General features: G+C 42.7%; 1 protein-coding gene across 2 annotated transcripts in view; it reads left to right on the top strand.

Annotated features, from left to right (window-relative positions):
• The first annotated feature begins 2,869 nt into the window (after positions 1-2,869).
• The window catches only part of PRKAG2 (protein kinase AMP-activated non-catalytic subunit gamma 2), a 225,423-nt gene continuing 209,557 nt past the window's right edge, over positions 2,870-18,735 (top strand). For both annotated transcript variants that reach the window (XM_051612435.1, XM_051612434.1), the window contains exon 1: positions 2,870-3,131. In XM_051612435.1, coding sequence (XP_051468395.1) covers positions 3,030-3,131 — 102 coding nt within the window. In that variant the 5' untranslated portion in view covers positions 2,870-3,029. The remainder of the gene's footprint in view (positions 3,132-18,735) is intronic.

Below are 18,735 nucleotides of genomic sequence, written 5' to 3'. Positions count from 1 at the left end.
CTACAAGAAGAAAAGGAATTAATTTAGCTTTAAAATACTATGTAGTATTGGAAAATAGATTATAATATTGTAGGAAACAATTCAGCATAAATAAGGCAATAGATTATATATATGGCAGCTTTCATTCCACCCCAAATGTTTGTTAATTTACTAAAAAGCAGCCAGATCTCCTTGCTTATGATACCTAGTGCTAATATCCTTCTGAAGAAATTCTACCTTTTTTTCCTTATTTTTTAATGTTCAAGACCATTCTAGCAGTGAAAAATGTCATGACAGTGCTTTGATAGGCATGTTTATTAAAATTGTTATCACTTGTTGATTCCAAGGGTCAGTTGTTCCCATATCCCTTGGCAGCACCACTTTGTTGGCAGAAGAGTTTATAAAATTGTTGGGGGAAAGAACAAGTGTTACAGACCCCCCTCCTTTTTTTGGGAGGACTCCCAGGCTGCCCCAGGTACCATTTACTGCCTGCTGGAATTTTGCTTCCTCATTAATACCCCTTTCTGATCCAGTGATGATGTTAACCCCTGGTCTCATTTTGATTCTGTTTCCTTCCATGAAGTCCTGTAGGAACCTATAGGACAGTTATATATAACATTAAAGAAGAGTGTTCATATTTTTATTATGGATGGTTTTAGAGAAGTGGCTACAGACCATATACCTGACCTAGCCTTGCATCTGTTAAATCCTAAGACCTCCATAAGGAGGGAAATAAAGGTGAATTCTTGTATTTCTTGAAGATAGCAATCACAATCCTGTATTTTTTTCAGAAGATAAGACAATTATCATGGAAGACACTTCCCCTTCTGTCCCTGAATGCTTAAAAATCATTGTTTTATAGAATCCCATAACATTTGATAGAGGCAATTATGGTGTAGGCTCTGTGAATACCTGCACAAACAGGTTTGAACCCTGTGAAAATTTGTGTTTAAATGGAGTGATCAAAGGTCAGTGGCTGTAATAGACCTGGTCTAATTGTCAAATTCAGTGTGAAATGGTGCAGAGATTCTCAAGGGAGGAAGACTCACTTCTAAAACAAAATACAGTATTTTGATCCAGAATGTATGTTTATATGTGCATGAAAACCACTTTCCGTTTTAAGGCAAAGACATCTCTTTGTTGTCCAAGTACATCAGCCCCCAAAGCCTCCCTAGTTTTGCCCTAAACACCAGCACAGGCACAGGTGAAGTGAATTTTGGAAGCTTTTCATTTTCTTATACTCTGTAGATGCCAAAATCGTTTGCCTGCAGGGTGTGATCTTCCAGCTCGTCTGAATTTGCATTCGCGTTTGAAGGCTTTTTGGAGGGAGGGAGTGGAAAAAAAGCCTATAGAATCATAGAATGGTTCAGATTGGAAGGGACCTTAAAGATCATCAGGTTCCAACCCCCCTGCCATAAGCAGGGAACCCTACCTCTAGACCAGGCTGCACAAGCCTCATCAAGCCTTGAACACCACCAGGGATGGGGCTTCCACAGCCCCTCTGGGCAACCTGTTCCAGCGCCTTCCTACCCTCATGGTGAAGAATTTCTTCCTGATGTCTCACCTAAATTTCCCCTCTTTCAGTTTAAAACCATCACCCCTTGTCCTATCACTATCTTCTCTGATGAAAAGCCCCTCCTCACTTTCCTGGAGCCCCTTCATGCACTGGAAGGTGCTCTAAGGTCTCCCCGGAGCCTTCTCTTCTCCAGGCTGAACAGCCCAGCTCTCTCAGCCTGTCTCCAGAGCAGAGCTGCTCCAGCCCTCTGATCACCTTCGTGGCCCTTCTCTGGACCTTCTCCAACAGCTCCATGTCTTCCCTGTGCTCCAGAGCAGCACTCCCGGTGTGGCCTCAGCACAGCCGAGGATGCTGCAGCGCGGCCCGGGCTGGGCAGGCTCCGGGCAGCCGGGGGGCTCTGGCAGCGGTGCCGGGGCGCCGGGCGGGTCCCTCGGGCCATGGCAGCGGCCGGGCTGGGCTCCGCGGAGCCGGGAGCGGAGGGGTGGGAAGGGGCCCGTCTTTTTAAGGCACGACCGGGAGCAATCCCGGGGGGGAGGGAGCCGAGCACTCAGCCGCTGCGGGAAGGGCACCGCAAGCCGCCGTGCTGCGTTTGCGGCAGGAGGAACCCCCGCCATTTCGCCCGTTGCTGCTCCAGCGGCCCGGGGCAGGCGGCACAGCCCCAGCTCCTCTCCCCACAGAAGGAAACAAAAAAAAACAAACCACAAAAGCCCCAAGCAGGGGCCGGCAGGGAGCCCAGGGGCGAGCGGGAGCCCGGGGAGGCGGGCTGGGCTGGGCTGGGCTGCGGAGCGCTGCGGGTCTCGCCATGGCGGGGGGGAAAGAAAGTTGTGTCGGGCTCCATTCGCACTTCCTGGCGAACCAGCCGGGGCTCCCGGCAGCGTCCGGGCACCTCCTCCCGCCCCGGCCGGGCTCTCCGCTCCGCGGGGCTCCCCCGAGCGACCCGGGGGGCGCGGAACCGGCCCCACCGCGGGGCATCCGCGCTCGCTCCGCGGCCCGAGTCTCCCCCGAGCGCCTTCTCCTTTTCGTTTTTTTTTTTTTTTGGTGGCCTTTGGGTGTTTTGTTGTTTGTTGTTTGTTTTTTTTTCCTTCGCCGTCTTTCGTGGAGAGCGCGGCCAGGCTGGGCGAGGGGAAGGAAACTTTTCTCACCCTCCCCAGGATGCTCCGGATATTTTTGAAAGGGCGGAAGAGTGAGAAAGCGAGCAGCGTCTGTAAGGACACCTCATGCTCTTCAGAAGGTCCCCCCTGACACCTCGCTGCTGGGATTAAAGGCCGGAGCTGGAGAAACTCCTCCCCTTCCCTCCACTTCTCTCATCCTCCCCTTTCCCCTTCCCCCGTCCCCCCCTCCCTCCCCCCCCCCCCCCCCCCCCCCCCCCCCCCGTTCCCCTATTTCCTAAGAACATTAAAAAAAAAAAAAAGAAAAAAAAGAAAAAAGAAAATAAGGAGCCTGGAGTAAGTGCGGCCAGTGGGACGGTGGGGAGAGGTGGAAGAGGAGCCTTCCCCTCTAGAGCCATCTCTCAGCACCACGCCTGGGTGAAGGGATGGGAAGCACTGCCATGGACAAGAAGAAAGATGCCTCCAGCAGCAGCAGCAGTAGGAAAAGTTCCAGCCAGAAGAAACTCATGTTGCGAGTGCACATCCCCGTAAGTGGCTCCTTGCTCTTCCTCCCCTTCGGCAGCTGGCGGGGCTTGGGCGCTGGGTCATGTTTTTGTCTGACATGTAGCGCAGCGAAAGGCAGGCAAGGTGTTTTCCTGCCGCTGAGGTCTGGAGTTTAGGGGATGCTGGGGCTGGAGGGTGCAGCCTGTGCAACAGGCAAGTCCTCCACGTCTGGGGTGGGCTGGAACGTGCGAGCTCCCCTGGTCTTTGCCCCCCGTGCAGCGCTGGGAGCTCAGGGTGCTGTGTCCGTGGGACGGAGGAGCGAGGGTAGCTCGGGCTGCAGCTCTGCTCCGTGCCCTGGGCTGTGGCGAGGTGCAGCGTGTCTCATCCAACCCACCCGCCGACTCGCGGTACGGTTTACTGGCACGTCTGTTCACCCCCAAAATGCTGATCTCAACATCCCCAGGTCTGGTTCTGGGAACTGTCCGTGCCTTGTGGCTGAATCAGAGTGTTTAATCCGACTCTTGTCTCTCTCAAAACCGATCCCCATCTGAGTTTCCCAGCGCTGTCAGATTTGGACTCAAGCAGCTTGTTTATTGCCGAAAGAACAGCAGTTGTATTGCCACGGTGAAGCGGACTAGTGAGCCTTGCAGCCTGTTCACTGACTGTTCGGTTTGGTATAGTCACACCATAAAGAAACATGCAAGAAACTACAGCATACAGATACAGAATGACCTCAGACAAAAAGTTTCCCTCTATTCCCAGTGAGAACTAAAAGGCTGCCTCTGTCTTCAGAGTTTACATGCTTTTTAAAACTTTTATTATTGTTTTACTTTACTGTTAGGATGTTCTTACCTATGTAACTATTCTGTTTTTTATTCCCAGTCCTGATGTGCTTTTGGTTTCAGTGCTTCTGGCAAGAAATATCAGAGTCCCTGCATCTTTTTCTGTGCAATCTGTTTCGGTTTTGTGGGTTTTTTTTGTCGTTGTTTTTCTTGTTTTGTTGTTTTTTAAAAAAATATCTCGTTATATAAAAGTGGGAAACAGTCCTACATGTGTCTCTGCCAGGCCACCAGGGAGTAAAAATATATTTCTGGTTTTAAGTTTTTCCTTTGCTTTATGGAAGAATAAGAAGTCAATGCAAATTTATTAGGTGTCTTGAGTGTGTGGAATAAAATGGAGGAGAAATACACGGCTCTGCTGCAGATTGTTTTCCTCTGGAAGGGAATGTGAGCCCAGGAGCTTAAGCCAAACTTCTGGAGTTCTGAGTGTATCCGCTACCAGGAGAAAAAGGTCTGTTTCTGCTACCATGGGTGTTGCCTATGTATTTGTGACTGGAGTTTTTAGGCAATAATCTTTGCCATGTTAGCAGTAGTAATTCACAGTAGGGATTTAAAATACCAAGAAAATAAGATGTACCACACCAGAGCACCACTCACCCTGTGCACCTTATTTCCTTCCACTCTGCCTCTGCCATCACTTTCCATATCCCCCTACTTCTGACTCAGTCTAGCCAGGAACTTCTGTGCAGCTGGAGCTCTACCTCTGCTCCAAGAACCTGCCTTTTTTGCCTGCTGAAGAGCCACAGGTAGCTTGAGAGGTGCAACGTTTGCTGCAGGATTTTACATCTGGTGCTTTTGAAATACCTTCCAACCACCAGATAGCTCTGACCACAACAGGACTTAGAGGCATTTCCCCCATTTTATGGTTGTGAATCTACGGTGGAAAAAGTGCCTAAATAAGTTGTTCACAATTAAGAATTATTGACAGAGGAAAGCTACTGCTTTTTCCTGATTGCCTCTCTGAGCCCATAGACAGCCTTTCTTCAAGAGTGTTGCCTTATTTCTGTCCTGGACGAAGCATCATTAGTAGTGGACCACAATTTTTCATGTTCATTAATCTCTTGGCATCTTTGCTATGCAGTTTGTCACTTGGGTAGTAGCAGTTATTCAGATACAGGCCTGCAAATGCCTGGTATTGCACTTAAGTTGACATGAGGTTTATTGTTCATCCAGCTGGAAGCATTTCAAGATTAGGTAGGGAGATAACACCTTCCATTCTTCCTCTCCATCCCCAAAATATAATCCTTCTGTTTCCTTCTGCATCCTTCTAGCATTCCTGAAGTGGACTATTGGGCCCAGGATATTGCAGCTTGTACTTGCATTTTTTGTGTTTTTCTGCTATTTGGCAGAGTTTAAATATGACTGTGCTATAATAAAGAACATTTTTCTCATTCCCCTAATTTGACAGTGGAATCTGCATTTGAAAGGATCCATTTAGACTGGTTTTTTTTCTCTTTCCTAATGCTTTCTTGGCTGTTGTTTTGAAGCATCATTCCTATTATTTCAGTGGCGCCTGTCAGTGGAGCTGTAGTTGTCAAGGGAGCTTTCACCAGACAGTAATTTTTATTTTGTTCATCCTCTTCGTTTTGCTGTGAGATCATGTTTATTGCTGAGACATGTAATTCTTGCTCATTGAAATCTTCAAATTTGGAACACGAGAAGGTCTAACAAGGTCTGAGTAGGAGGGGAGAGAGGAGTGGATTCTGAAAGAGAAAGCAATGGGACAAAAAGGTGCTGTCGAGAAGCAGGCTACCCTAAGGCATGATTATTAGTCAGGTAGAAATGCTAGCTGAAAAATAATGACAAATGGTGTGCAATAAAAAGACAAATTATGCAAAATACGCTACAATTAGGTGAGAGGATTGTGGAATAATAGGCGCATCTGAAAGGGAATTTGTTTCTTCCCTCTCATACATGTTTTTTGTGTTTCCCTGCAACAGTGGAAAAAAATGGATCAATCTAGAGAAAGCTGGTTTTGTGACTTGCAGCAGTCCAGGGCATGTCTCAGGTACATCCTTCTCAAGCAAAACCAAGGCATAATACAAAAAGTCTGGAAACACTCTGTTTTCATATTCCTTCTGTGCACAGTCTCCTTTGGCAAAAGTGGGTGGTGCCCAAGCCTTCTGGGAATAGTGGCAGACCACTAAGTTGCTGCCAGTGGGGTTTTCCAGCTGCTCTCAACCTGACGTTCAGTAGCCAGCACTATAGTGAAGGCTACTGGATTCTGTTAGTATGGCAGGGAAGTATTTGCTAAATGGTTGGACTGATTGAACAACATTTTGTTTTGCTGGTTTGTTGTTTTCTTTGCAAACACGCAACTGACTAAACTAGTAATTTAGATGGACCATAAAGTAATTGACATAATTGCAGGAGTCTGTGTAAAGTAGAGGTTATATCTACCTCTGTCTTTCCCAGCAGCATGTTCTGAAGTCTTGAAATTGAAGATACCTAAATGGAAATTTCTGGTCCAAATATCCCTGCAAGCAGCTACAGATTTGGATCAAAACCTTTGCTCTCTAGATGCATCACATCTGTAATATGAAGGCATTAGCATTATAGAATTCCCTTTTAAGCCATTAGAAGATAATGCTTGCACATTGCTTTGAACATTTTAAAAACTCTATTCTAAGACAGGAGACATTTGTCTGCTGAGTAGGGGCTCACAGCAGTGAGATCAGTGTGTTCTTCTGTCCTCTTGCAAAATTGATCAGTTCTAATGTTGACATTACCATTGTAATCCCATGTTGCTTTGAGGAGAGATTCCTTTCTTGCTTACTTTGAATTCCAGTTGGGAAAATTCAGTCAGTACCAGCAAAGTTGTTTTGTAATTAAACAATATAGCACAACTAAAGGCAGTCTCAAGAGCTTCACTATGGCAAGTGCCAAGCACCTGCTGCTCCCAGGAGGTGAGAATTGCAGAACCTTGGCACTTCTTTGGATTCTTCCCAAATACATCACAAGGTGACTTTTTATTCAAAAGAACAAAGAGATTTTTTTTCACAATAAGGACAGAAATAACATCTGCAAATGAATATGAAAACATCTTTCAGCTCAGTGAAGTGGCTATTGCCTCTGGTACTTCAGCCCTGACAGCAGTTGATACACTAGAAGGATGCTCTTGAATATCATGATCCTTTATTTTCAATGTCACACAAACAAACATCTCTGCACTCCTTCTCCATTTCTTTGTCAACTTCTATGATTTTGAACAGACTCCCCAATGTGCAAATTTATTGCTGCTTCCAGGCCTGTTGTTTTGTCAGGATGCCAGGCTGAAACATTAGATGGCTTAAATATTTCTAACCCAATAGACAACAATGGTTTTTCTGACAGCTAGTGTTGGCTCAGGCTCTGCCCCTCCATCTTGCTTTCCACATTTGCAAAGTCATTAATGGCTGCATGCCTAATAAATCACTGTGAAATGGTTTTGTTCTGTCACAGTTTTTGCAGGGTCCTTGTCTCTCAGTCATTGCTGGGTGGGCTGATGAGAACAGCACTTCAGTCTTAATGATCCCTTTAGGAAGCTGCAGATAAGAAATATGCTGGTCAATTATTTCACAGGACATGAGGGAATCAGCTTCAAATGTGATGCAGGAATAAAAAAAATGTTTGTTTTCTTGGCAAAAAAAGGTGGAGGGAGTGGCAGAGACAGAGGAGAAATAAATGTTTCCTTAAAATTAAATCTGCAGTTGTCCTCCCCCTTGCTCTCATAGGGCAGATTCTGAGTTGTCCTGAGCCTCTGTGGCCCTGAATTTTAAATTCTGATTTCCCCCTAAAGGGCTGACATATTAAGGATCTGACAGGGCAAGAGGTATTTGCTTGGGAGCTTTGAGATTGCTCTTTGAACCTATCTGAAGGAAAAAAAGAAAGGATTTGTGTTTGCTATCTTAATAGCTGCCACTGTATTTAAAGAAGCTCATAGTCTTTTTGGTTTTAAAGCATAACACAAACTGATCATCACCTTAATGAAAAGTACTGCTTTTTAAAAACATCACTTTTTTGGTTGGAAGATTTTGCTCCTAAATGCAACCTTCTCTATTTATCCTTGTGAGCCCTGTGTGGACTGTGGGCTCAGAGGAATGTGTATTTCCTTGGAGGAGTAAGTTCAGAATGTGGAAGAAACCTCGCAGAATTGTGGAAGGTGAGACTGTTGGCCTTTTGGAAGGTCACACACACTGTGCTGATATTGGGAATTACTGAAGCAGAAGAAAATGCCATACTTCTAGAGGGATCAGGAGTGAAGTGGAAAGTAGGAATCTTTGCCTGGGATGTTCCAGTGCCTGTTCACAGACCTGCGAGGTCTGCAAGATTCAACTGAACTTCATCTAGGCACCAGATTGCATTCGAGGGAGCTTCTCAGATGTGACTGAAAGCAGAATTTTACCCCGATGACAGGATTCAGCAATAATTTTGTTGATATCTATGGACAGTCATGTTCTGGCTCTGCGGGGCTGATAGGGTAGAAAGGAACCACAACTGTGTCAGCATGGCTGTTGGTAGACCAAATTATGGGTATTTATGTTGAGTGAAGTACCACATATAATTCTCATCCCTTTGAAGAGGAGCTGAGTTTGCATTAACAGGCATCTTGTGCATAGGGAATAATGAGAGAGCAGAGTTGGTTACAGAGAAATGAAGCATCAAGATGACATCAGTAGCAGACAGGAGATGTCACAGAATATGTCTGTCTGGCACAGGAACAGCCCCTTTGTGGGCTACATTACCCTTAACTGATCATCAGGCTTTGACAATGAGCCTGCTTTCAGGGCCTGATCTGGTTGCAGAGGACTGCTGTCTCAGTTTTCTACTATTGTTTGCACTGCAGACGCACCAGAGGAAGTGTTGTGGCCTAACACAGGGAGACTTATGCGTGTCTTCAAAGACAAAAACAAAAAACAGCTCAAATGTGTCTTGAACAGAGTATGTTTTTTCTCCTGGAAAGGGGAACTTGTGTATACATGTGAATATAAGATGCCATCAATAAATATAAAATATTATTGGTTGTTTGGTGGTGCAGTGTTATGCTTCTACTGAACTATTTGTTGTACTAGCAGTGAGTCAAAACACTGGTAGATATGACAATTTCTGCTGCAAATTTGTTTTTGTGTTTATTATTTAGGCGCTTACAGGGTCTGGAATATAATGCTTCAGTTTAGTGTTTGCTTCTGTAATACTTTTTTTGTCTTAAATTGCTTGCATATGAAATCTTTAAAGCATGAAAGCATTAGTTACTCAGAAGAGAGCCAAAACATAACATGGTACTTCAGTTTTTGACATAGAGTGGTATATTGGATCTTTTACATTTCCATGCAATTTAGCATGACAGCAAATTACAGGATGTAAACGTGACTTAGTGGGATGCAGAGGAAATGCATTGCAGTGTTTGTTTCATGGTTGTCATTTATATCACCCACCGTGATTGTTCAGACCTTATGGTCATTATTGCTCAGGATGCCTGTGACTTTCTGCTCCAAAAACAGAAGTTATAAGCCGAAGACATAATCTCTTTCTGCAATCAGGGCGATAGAGTGAGGTGCATTTTTTAAGCTGCTGGAGAATACCTTCATAGATCTGGAGTTTCATGAGGAGGAAGTGTGTGCATTATAAATACTATTGTCATGTTATGAAACCTTTATCATAATTTGTTCACAACAGGCATTGTGCAATTTTCAGTCATCTTTTCAGGTTGGGAATACTGCTGGAACAGTAAAAGTAAGAAAATAGTCTGCTTCTGCAAGCAGAAGAAAGAAAAGCTGAGTGGTCAGTGATGGCTTACAGCTCTACAAAACACAGGATTGTCCTGCTCAGTTGTAGACTTACTAGTGGTCTTTTATGAATCGCTGACAATTTTATTTTTGGAAGCTATGTGCCTGTTGATTCCTTTAGAAAAGTTTGGAAATGTGTATACCAAGGAATTAGAGAAATCAAAACTTGCTGAGCTAGATGAGGGCTAGAATTTGAAGCCAAGCATGAAGAGGCATTACATTGCAGGCAAGCTCTTCACAGAAAAGGTGTAGTGGTAAGAATGTTGGGGACTAAGCAGGTGCCATTGGTATTGCCCATAACCTGTCTAGTGGAAGAAGTGGATTGTTACCTGCATGCCACTTACTTTGAATGGATTCTACACAGAAATCAGGCAAGACACATGGAATTATGCACAGAATCTTGAAGTGTATCACAATGACTCTATTTTTGCTACCTAGCTATAATCATGGACAAATTTCCACAGATTTCAGATTATTCTGCACCTTTAAATAGTTATGCATTTAACATGTTTGCTAAGCCTATGCTGTCTTGCTTTTGGGGATGTGGCCTTTAAAAGATGTGACTGCTAACAAGTGTTTTTACAGAATCATGGAATAGCTAAAGTTGGAAGAGACCTCTGGAAGTTGCCTAGTCCGGTGGTGGTCCCTGTGGTCAACTAGAGGAGGTTGCTCAGGGCTGTGTGCCATCAGGTTCTTAATATCTCCAAGGATAGAGACTGCACAACTTAATTGCTCTGAAGAATTTGCATTTGGGCAAGTGAAAGCTCTTTAAGACTAAATACTGTTCAGCCACTACACAGGCACATTGAATTTAATACCACAGTTGGTTGGATCTTGTCCCAAAAGCATAGTATTCATCTGAGGAGTGAAACTGGATTTGTAGACTTCTGGGTAAAGTGTGCTCAGATATGGGAGTAGAAACTGGACACAATGGTCCCAACGAGGCATGTGGAAGAAGGTAACAGTAAAGAAGAGATAAAAAATGTGCTTAGTCAGTGTTACCATAATATGTATGGGAGTTTGCCAGCTTCTCAGTAGAGCATTGCATCTTCTGGAATGTGGTTTTCATAATGTGCTGTCATTCCTTTTGCATAAATTAATTAGAGGGGGATTTGCTGTTACTCATAGCTTCTGTCTTGGAGTTATGAGCTAAAGCAAGAGGCATGAGGAAAGACAGTTCAGGGATAAGAGCACTAAATCATCACCTAGCTATCTGAATCTATGTGCTGGGTTGCCTGAGGTTGGACAGAGAGTCCTTGATGTAAGCTTTGCATTGATAAACGGCTGAAGCTTGTGGTCCAAAAAGAATATTCCACACATAAAATACGAAGCAATAATACTTTTTGTTTCACTTTTCCGTTGTTATAACATGGTGGCTGGTAAACTATGATTTACTTATCAGTGTGCCACAATGAAATACTGAAGCAATTTATGGGGTTCCCATCCATGACTGAATGCTGTTGAGCTAGATGTCTATGCATGCATAAGGATGCAGATGTTAGTAAATACAAAATCTCTGAACTATTTAAACCCTTGATAGATGTTTGAGGCTGGATGCATTTGAGAGGAAATGGTGTTGTCCCTGCAGTATTGATATTCAAGTAGATTGTTGGAGTTTAAGCAGCTTGCTCCATGGTGTACAGGTGTGTGACTGTTGGATTCACAAAGTCATGACACCTTAACAATAATTCCCTTCTTCCTTTGGAAACTGTTGCATAAGGATCCATGTACAGGCTCAGCCTTTTACTTTTTGAAAATAGTTGTGAAGTGAAAAGATTCCAGTGTAATGTCTGTAAACAGTCAGCCTGTGTCCTAAAATAAGACGATCAGGACTCATTTGGCAGTCTGATCAGGAGGACCAAGGATTGAGAATATTAGCTAAATTATAGGAGACTGTATTAACTTGTAGCATCAAAAGTGATATTTCCATGAGTATGCCTAATTATCACACCCTCCATGTGGTTCATGTGGTTGCTGAAAGCTGTGAAATGTTAGCTTTGGGGTTTTTTTGCTGGTGGCACATCAGTTTAGAGTTCTTGAAACAAGGCATCTGCAGCCATGTAGCATGTAGTCATTCAAGCAGATGGGATTTGCAGCATCTCAGACGGCCATGTTCAAGCTACTGCACCTTTGAAAGAGTTTACAGGACTCCTGGTTCCATTCCTACACTCCACTATTCCTTCCAGTTGCTGGAGCTGGTATTTCCCCAATACAGCTGCCAGCTAGTGCAGGAGAGAGAATCCCAGCATGGTCTTGATGCTATTCTTCTTAGATACTCCTTCCACTGGTGTTAGATCAGCTCTATATTTTTATTGGGAAATGGAAAGCTTCTGCTGTCTGACAAGTTGAGCCAACATTATTCATAAACGTAAGATTTATAGCCTGAAATGAGTGGAAGGTGGAAGATGTTATTCAGCTGTTCTCTTTGCCCTTTTATTTAGCTAGTTGATGTTAAAGGTAAATACTAATTTAATAAACTTCTAGTTGGGTGATGATTAAGTATACATTTTCCTTATATTCTTTGTTTTTGAGAATGACTGTATGCACTCTAAGCTATGCAGAGGCAGGAGGGTACATGCCAGCATTTTTCTTTATAAAGTAATACCAGTAATTCAGTAACTGCAATTGTTTCAAGTATTTTTTCTGTATTGGGTACTTAAAGAGTTCTGGCTCCTTTCACTGTGGCAGACCTGTGGAGGCATCATCAGTTGGCATGCAAAAGTTGCTGCTAAAGTACTTGATGTTCAGCTGTGAAACACTGGTGTCAGTGAAAGAGGAAACATGCCCTGTTTAACCCCATACAGCAGTGGGCTACTCTCCATTACCTAGTAAGACAAGAATGTTTTTCACCTAGTATTCATCAGCTGTCCTGGTGGACCTCAACCAATGGTTACCAAGTCAAAGTAAGCTGCTGTTCCCTGGTTTGGCTTTATAAACAGAATATGTGCATCCCCCTATCCTACTGCAATTCTGAATTAAACATGGTGCTTTACAGTGCCTTATCAGTTAGCCATCATGTTTTATTTTCATGGTGTACATGAGTGGTGACTTGGTAAGCCTTGGTAACTTTCACTTTTGTTGTCCATCTGTCTATAATCTGAGATCCAAAAATCTGAGAACGACAGAAGACTCACGATTACTTGAAATGCCATTCACAAGATTAATCTTTGAGAGAAAACAAAACAAAACAAAAATGGTTCTAGGAAGCCTAGGAGTTCAGAGAGATAGGATTAAAAAAAAAAAAGTAGACTCTTTAGGTCCCTTTACAGTATTTGAAGATCCTACTAGTCCACCTGTGTCAGGATGTCCTTAAGTACACTTGAAAATTGAGGTTTACTTATTTCAAGCATTCAAGACACCATTCTTCGCCCTCTGCTATTTATATCTGTATTACAAAACAGAAGCTGATTTTCCTACCTTTCCACTCCCAGTAACATTCCCTTGCACCTGATAGCCAAAACAGAGCCCTCCTCCCCATCCCCCCCAAAAAAAAAACCCAACCAAACCCAAACAAGTCAAAAGGTTGGTTTTTATGGAATAGAGATTAAAAGTAATATCAGGAAGTAATTTGGGAAGAGATAATGACAGCTGTTCTGTTGATGATAGAGGCTGAAACTAACACTGATACTTCATGCAGCGCAATCGGTGGTGACAGGATAGTCTGTGTTCAGCCTTATGTTTGCCTGAGAGTGCCCAACTCTTACATATGATACACACTTCAGAAAGAAATTTCATTTCTGCTCCCTCCAGCTTTTCAATGAAACTTGAGAAAAAGCTGCACTTGTTTAAAATTTAAGAGCGTTTGTTCTTTATATGTATTTTTTTTACCTACATAAACTTTTCAATTATGTTGTGAAATACTGAAGGCATTTAATGTGTTTATACTTACTGAGGAAAGTAACATCAAAATGACTACAAAATATAAATATTTAAATGGGAAAAATGTATTTCACTGCCATGACCTGGATACATTTTTTGTCAGCATGTTTATGAAGCAGAGGTATTTGGTGTGAAGGTATTTGGAGTTATTGGAATTTTTGCAAGTTGGTGTCGATATTGTTTTGTGGACTGTTGCTTGTTGAGGTCACTGGAGAGTGATGGGAGGACACAGGAGAGCTCCTCAGGTTGTGAGAAGCTGATGGGGTAACCAACTTAGTTTTTTGAAATTTCTCTTTATATATCAGTTGTAAAACAAGTTTTTAGCCTTGACTGCATTTGGGTTGAAGTAACTGAGGAAGAGGCACACGCGAGTAGTGAAAGTTGGTATCATCAACAGCAGTGACCAGTAGATGTACTTTTAATGGATTGAGTTGTAGCACAGGCTGAACATCTGGGGATCACCTTCTATTGGAGCAATGGTAAAACTTAATGTCTCTGGACTTCAGCAACAAAAAAAAAAAACAAACAAAAAAACAGAGGAAATATTAAGTATTCACTCTAAGGAACCATCCATTTTCAGATAAGATATTTCCAAGAGTTTATCTCCAGAGAGCAGTGGGTACCTTTGATTATGCTTTATGGTCTCGAATGTTCTGTGCACTTGACTAGGTTAATTTAAAAAACATGTAAGGACACAAGTGCAGAGCCTGTGTGTGTATGAAGGGAAGCTGCCCTGTGTGCAGCTGTTTACTATAAACTGAATACCTTTTGTGTGTACTTAGAAGATGGCAAATTGCTCACTTTGCCGAGAAATGAACTGTGATGGAAAATGTAATAGATATTTAATTAGTTCAGAAAAAAACCCAACACGTTATGAATATGCTTCTGCCCGATGTTAAAACATCTGGGTTTAGTTTCTAGCTCTACTAAGATTATTTTCAATTTCATATCCTGTGTTTCGATGTCACAAAACAAATAGAGCAACAAGCTGACTTTGTGTTTTGACCTTTTAGGCTGTTATTATTTCTGGTGGGGTTTGGGTTTTTTTTGTTTTACTAGACTAAGTAATTTAAGATTCAGTCACTTGAGGTATTGTGCTAAGAGTTTAATGCATAGTAATTGGAGTCCTGCTGTCCAAGATACTTGTAACCAGGACTAACTTTCTTCTACCTCGTCTCTGCCTGCCTCACTGCCCACGGCCGTTGCTGCAAAAGGCCTCCAAGTCATGTCATGTCAAATAATGCATGGTCTTCAGAGCTCACTGGGGGAGAGAAAAGTCTGGGAACAATGTGAACAGGCACAGCCAGCCACTTCCACTAATTGTTGATGTTGATGGTGAAATACAAAAGCTGAAGGAGGGAGGAGGGAATGGAAATGTGTCTTGGTGTGGAAATGACTGTGTAAAAACAAATATGCCTGGGCTTGCTCATTGGGAATGTACATGTTGCACAGGAGAACTTGCACAACAGGAATCCTCTGCTTTAGTCTGCCCCTGCCAGATAATTTTAGAGGGTGGCTTTTTCTATTAATTTACCTCTATAGAGATTTTCTTGGCTCTTTGGGGTTGTGAACTTAAGCAACCATGAACTGTAACAGGTAGTGGCAATTTACTGCTGAGCTAGCTTGAAATTATCTGTTAATTTTTTATTCTAGTTATTTGATATTGCCTAAATATTGGGAGTGGAAAATGTAAATGAATTAATTATTAATGTAGCATGCTAGTGGCATTTCAAAATATATTCTGCTGAAATGGAGTTAAATATCTATGTGACTCTTTTCCATACAGTGTCCTCTAACCCAAAGCAGGCTGAAGTGCTTTGAAGATCAATTATACAGAATACATAAAATAGAATAATATTACATATTTTGAGGGGTTTTATGCATTATGAAAACCAGGATTTCCTTTAAAAAAAAAAAAAAAAGCTGTGCTGAAGTATCTACACTGTACTTTGCTTAAAGTCTGAAAAAAATCAAGGAAAGAAAGTGATGAAAGGGTGAACATTTGGTAGGATGACCCTGAAAATGGAACATTTATCCTATAGGGTGGGAGTTCTATGAAATTATAAGCAATCAGAAATGAAGCTAGTAAAGTTAGTGAGATTCAAAAGGTAAAATTAGTAGATTTATACTTTATTACGTAGTGGAACTTCAGCTAAACAGGGAAGTTACCAGCTGTGCTGGGATTCATCATCCCCTGGAGATGAAAAGACTCTTCACAGCAAGGAAACAGAAAACACAGGTTTTACAACAAGTGACACACAGGACACTTCCATATTCATCTGTGCCTGAAAGAGCCACTTATGCTGAAAAGTAGATATTTCTGCAGTGAAACGCAGCAGCTGCCATTAGTAATCAGCACAATGCAACACAATTGGTAAAAATCCAAATGTTTACTTTATCCATTTACTAAATGAATCACAAACATCTGACTGAACCAAGAGCTATTATGGAGACAAGAGGAGAGGGAATAGCCAGCAGAAACACCAATTTGTTGATTATATAATGAACCTATAATTAGTAACTTGATTATGGCAATGCTTGCCAGGGCTGATTGATCTTGAAAAGCAGTCTGATTGCGCCAGAGTGTGATTTAAGTGGAAAATGATAATAGAGTTAAGGAAGATGGAAAACTATTTTCTGGTAGAAATGGGATTCCTGATAGCATGGCAGAAAAGTGAGAATGCAGAAAGACAGGATGGTTTATCCAAGGAGTTAGATTTAACTCTTTTTAGTTTAAATTGTGTAAATTCAATGCTTTGAAGGTTATCACAAGGACAGTCCTGAAGATTGATCATGGCTCAGAGTGCAAATCACGTTCCTCATATAAAATTCCTCACAACAGTCCACTGTGACAGTTCTATTTTGCCAGACAGGATTGGCCTTCTAGCCAGTCATTAAATAATAATAAATTATGATATGATGCTCAGAAAATAAAATATTAACTAAATAATCATGTTGATTGAAAGAAAAAAATCCAGCTAAGTATATAGCCTTCCAGCAATTACCAGTGATTATTTATCACTATAGTGTGTGACTTCCTGACACTGGGCTGGGAACTTCTTTTCACAGTGATCTCCTGAACATCTTAGCTGACTAAGACTGATTTTCATAGAATCATAGAATGCCAGGTTGGAAAGGACCTCAAGGATCATCTGGTCCAGCCTTTCTAGGTACTACTTTAGTTTATATGAGATGGCTCAGCACCCTGTCAAGCTGAGACTTGGAGCTGTCCAATGGGGGGGGGGGAATCTACCACTTCCTTTGGGAGACTATTCCAATGTTTGATTGTCCTCATGGTGAGAAATTTACCTCTTGTGTCCCATCGGAATCTCCCCAGGAGCAACTTGTGCCCATCACCCCTTGTCTTTTCCATGTGAGTCCTTGTAAATAGGGAATCTCCCATCTTGGTAGCCACCCTTTAAGTACTGGAACATGGTAATAAGGTCTCCCAGACGCCTTCTCTTCTCAGGGCTGAAAAAAACCAGTTTTCTCAGCCCCTCCTCATATGGCAGGTTCTCCAGTCCTCTGATCACCCTTGTGGCCTTTCTCTGGACCCTCTCCAGCCTGTTTGCATCCTTCTGGTAGAGCAGGGACCAGAACTGAACACAATATTCCAGGTGTGATCTGACAAGTGCTGAGTAGAGCAGAACGACAACTTCTTTATCTCTGCTGGTGATGCCCTTGTTGATGCAGCCCAGCATCCTGTTGGCCTTCCTTGCTGATGCAGCACACTGTTCCCTCCTGTTGAACCTGTTACCCACCAGGACCCCCAGGTCCCTTTCCACAGGGCTGCTCTCCGGCCAGGTGGATCCCTGTCTGAACTGCACTCCTGGGTTATGTGTTCCCAGGTGCAAGACCTTGCACTTCTCCCTGTTGAACTTCATGAGGTACCTGGTAGCCCACTCCTCCGGTCTGTCTAGGTTGTGCTGGAGGGTGGCTCTCCCTTCTGGAGTGTTAACCTCTCCACTCGTCTTGGTGGTGTCAGCAAACTTCATCAAGGTGCTCTTGAGCCCAACATCCAGGTCACTTAGGAAGATGTTAAACAGCATTGGGCCCAGTATTGATCCCTGGGGAACCCTACTTGTGACCAGTTGCTGGTTTAAGGAGGAGCTATGTACTAGGACCCTCTGGATATAGCACATTTTGAGCATGTTGCCAAAAGATCTTAGTTGCTCAGTCTTCTTCCCAGTCTTTCAGTTTTCTCAGCAGATTTTTCTTTTTATGTGTTCCTATTTTTTGCAATCCTGTGATTTCTGAAAGCCACAATAACATCCACACAAATAATATTCCCCATAGAAGCATCCCCCCAGCCAAAAGCACTAGCTGCTCTCTCTAGATACAGTTTCTAAAACCTACCACCATCACACAATACCAAGACCACAAAAACCAGTGTCACAGAGTTCCATGTTGGGTTTTTATGGAAAGGATTTTTAGTTTTGTTTACACCCCTGACATGACCAAGCTTTAGGGATGAATATCAGGTTTTTCAGAAGGTTTGTTGACTTAGGCTGTCCAAGGGTGGCATACTTAGTGCCAATGGGAACCACAAGGTTCCTGCTGTTTCATGGTGGATACCTACAAGTAACATTTTAGGGGACTTAAATAGTATGTTTTTTGGCTTGAGTGACCTGTTCAGCACAAAGCAGGGAGTGGCTGAACCTGCTGGAAAAAGATGTCCAGCTGTACGAGCTGCTGACCACTAGATGGGCTGGGTGTGATTCCAGCATTCCTTGCCTTAGTGAGAATATTTTCCCTGTCATCACTGAAATCAGTCATCAGTGGGGCAGGAGCTGGAGGCACTATTTATGCACAAGCCAAAATTCATTATGGCCTTCTCCAAGTTAGAGGGATGGGAGAAGGAACCACCTAAAGCTTGTGAATGTATAACCTATAAATGAGCAAAGTATGATGTACTGGTAAATACCTCATCAATGGATACCAAAATATCATGGTTTTTTTCAATTTTTCAGTAATCCAATTTGACAAACATCTAAGTTTCTTCTGGATGTTCTGCTGAGAGCTTGCAGACAACTTTTGCAGCACTGATTAGCACAAATCTTACCACCAGGACTGTGCAAAATGCTTGATCAAAGAGACCTGTGATGAAGATGGGAGAATGAAACCAAGATAGGATGGTAATAAATGGCTAATGGTGTGATTCACCC

This window comes from Apus apus, chromosome 2 (genome assembly GCF_020740795.1).
Source record: "Apus apus isolate bApuApu2 chromosome 2, bApuApu2.pri.cur, whole genome shotgun sequence".
In the NCBI taxonomy this organism is placed as follows: domain Eukaryota; kingdom Metazoa; phylum Chordata; class Aves; order Apodiformes; family Apodidae; genus Apus; species Apus apus.
Note: the sequence above shows the minus strand (reverse complement) of the source record. Positions and strands in the feature narration are given on the sequence as shown.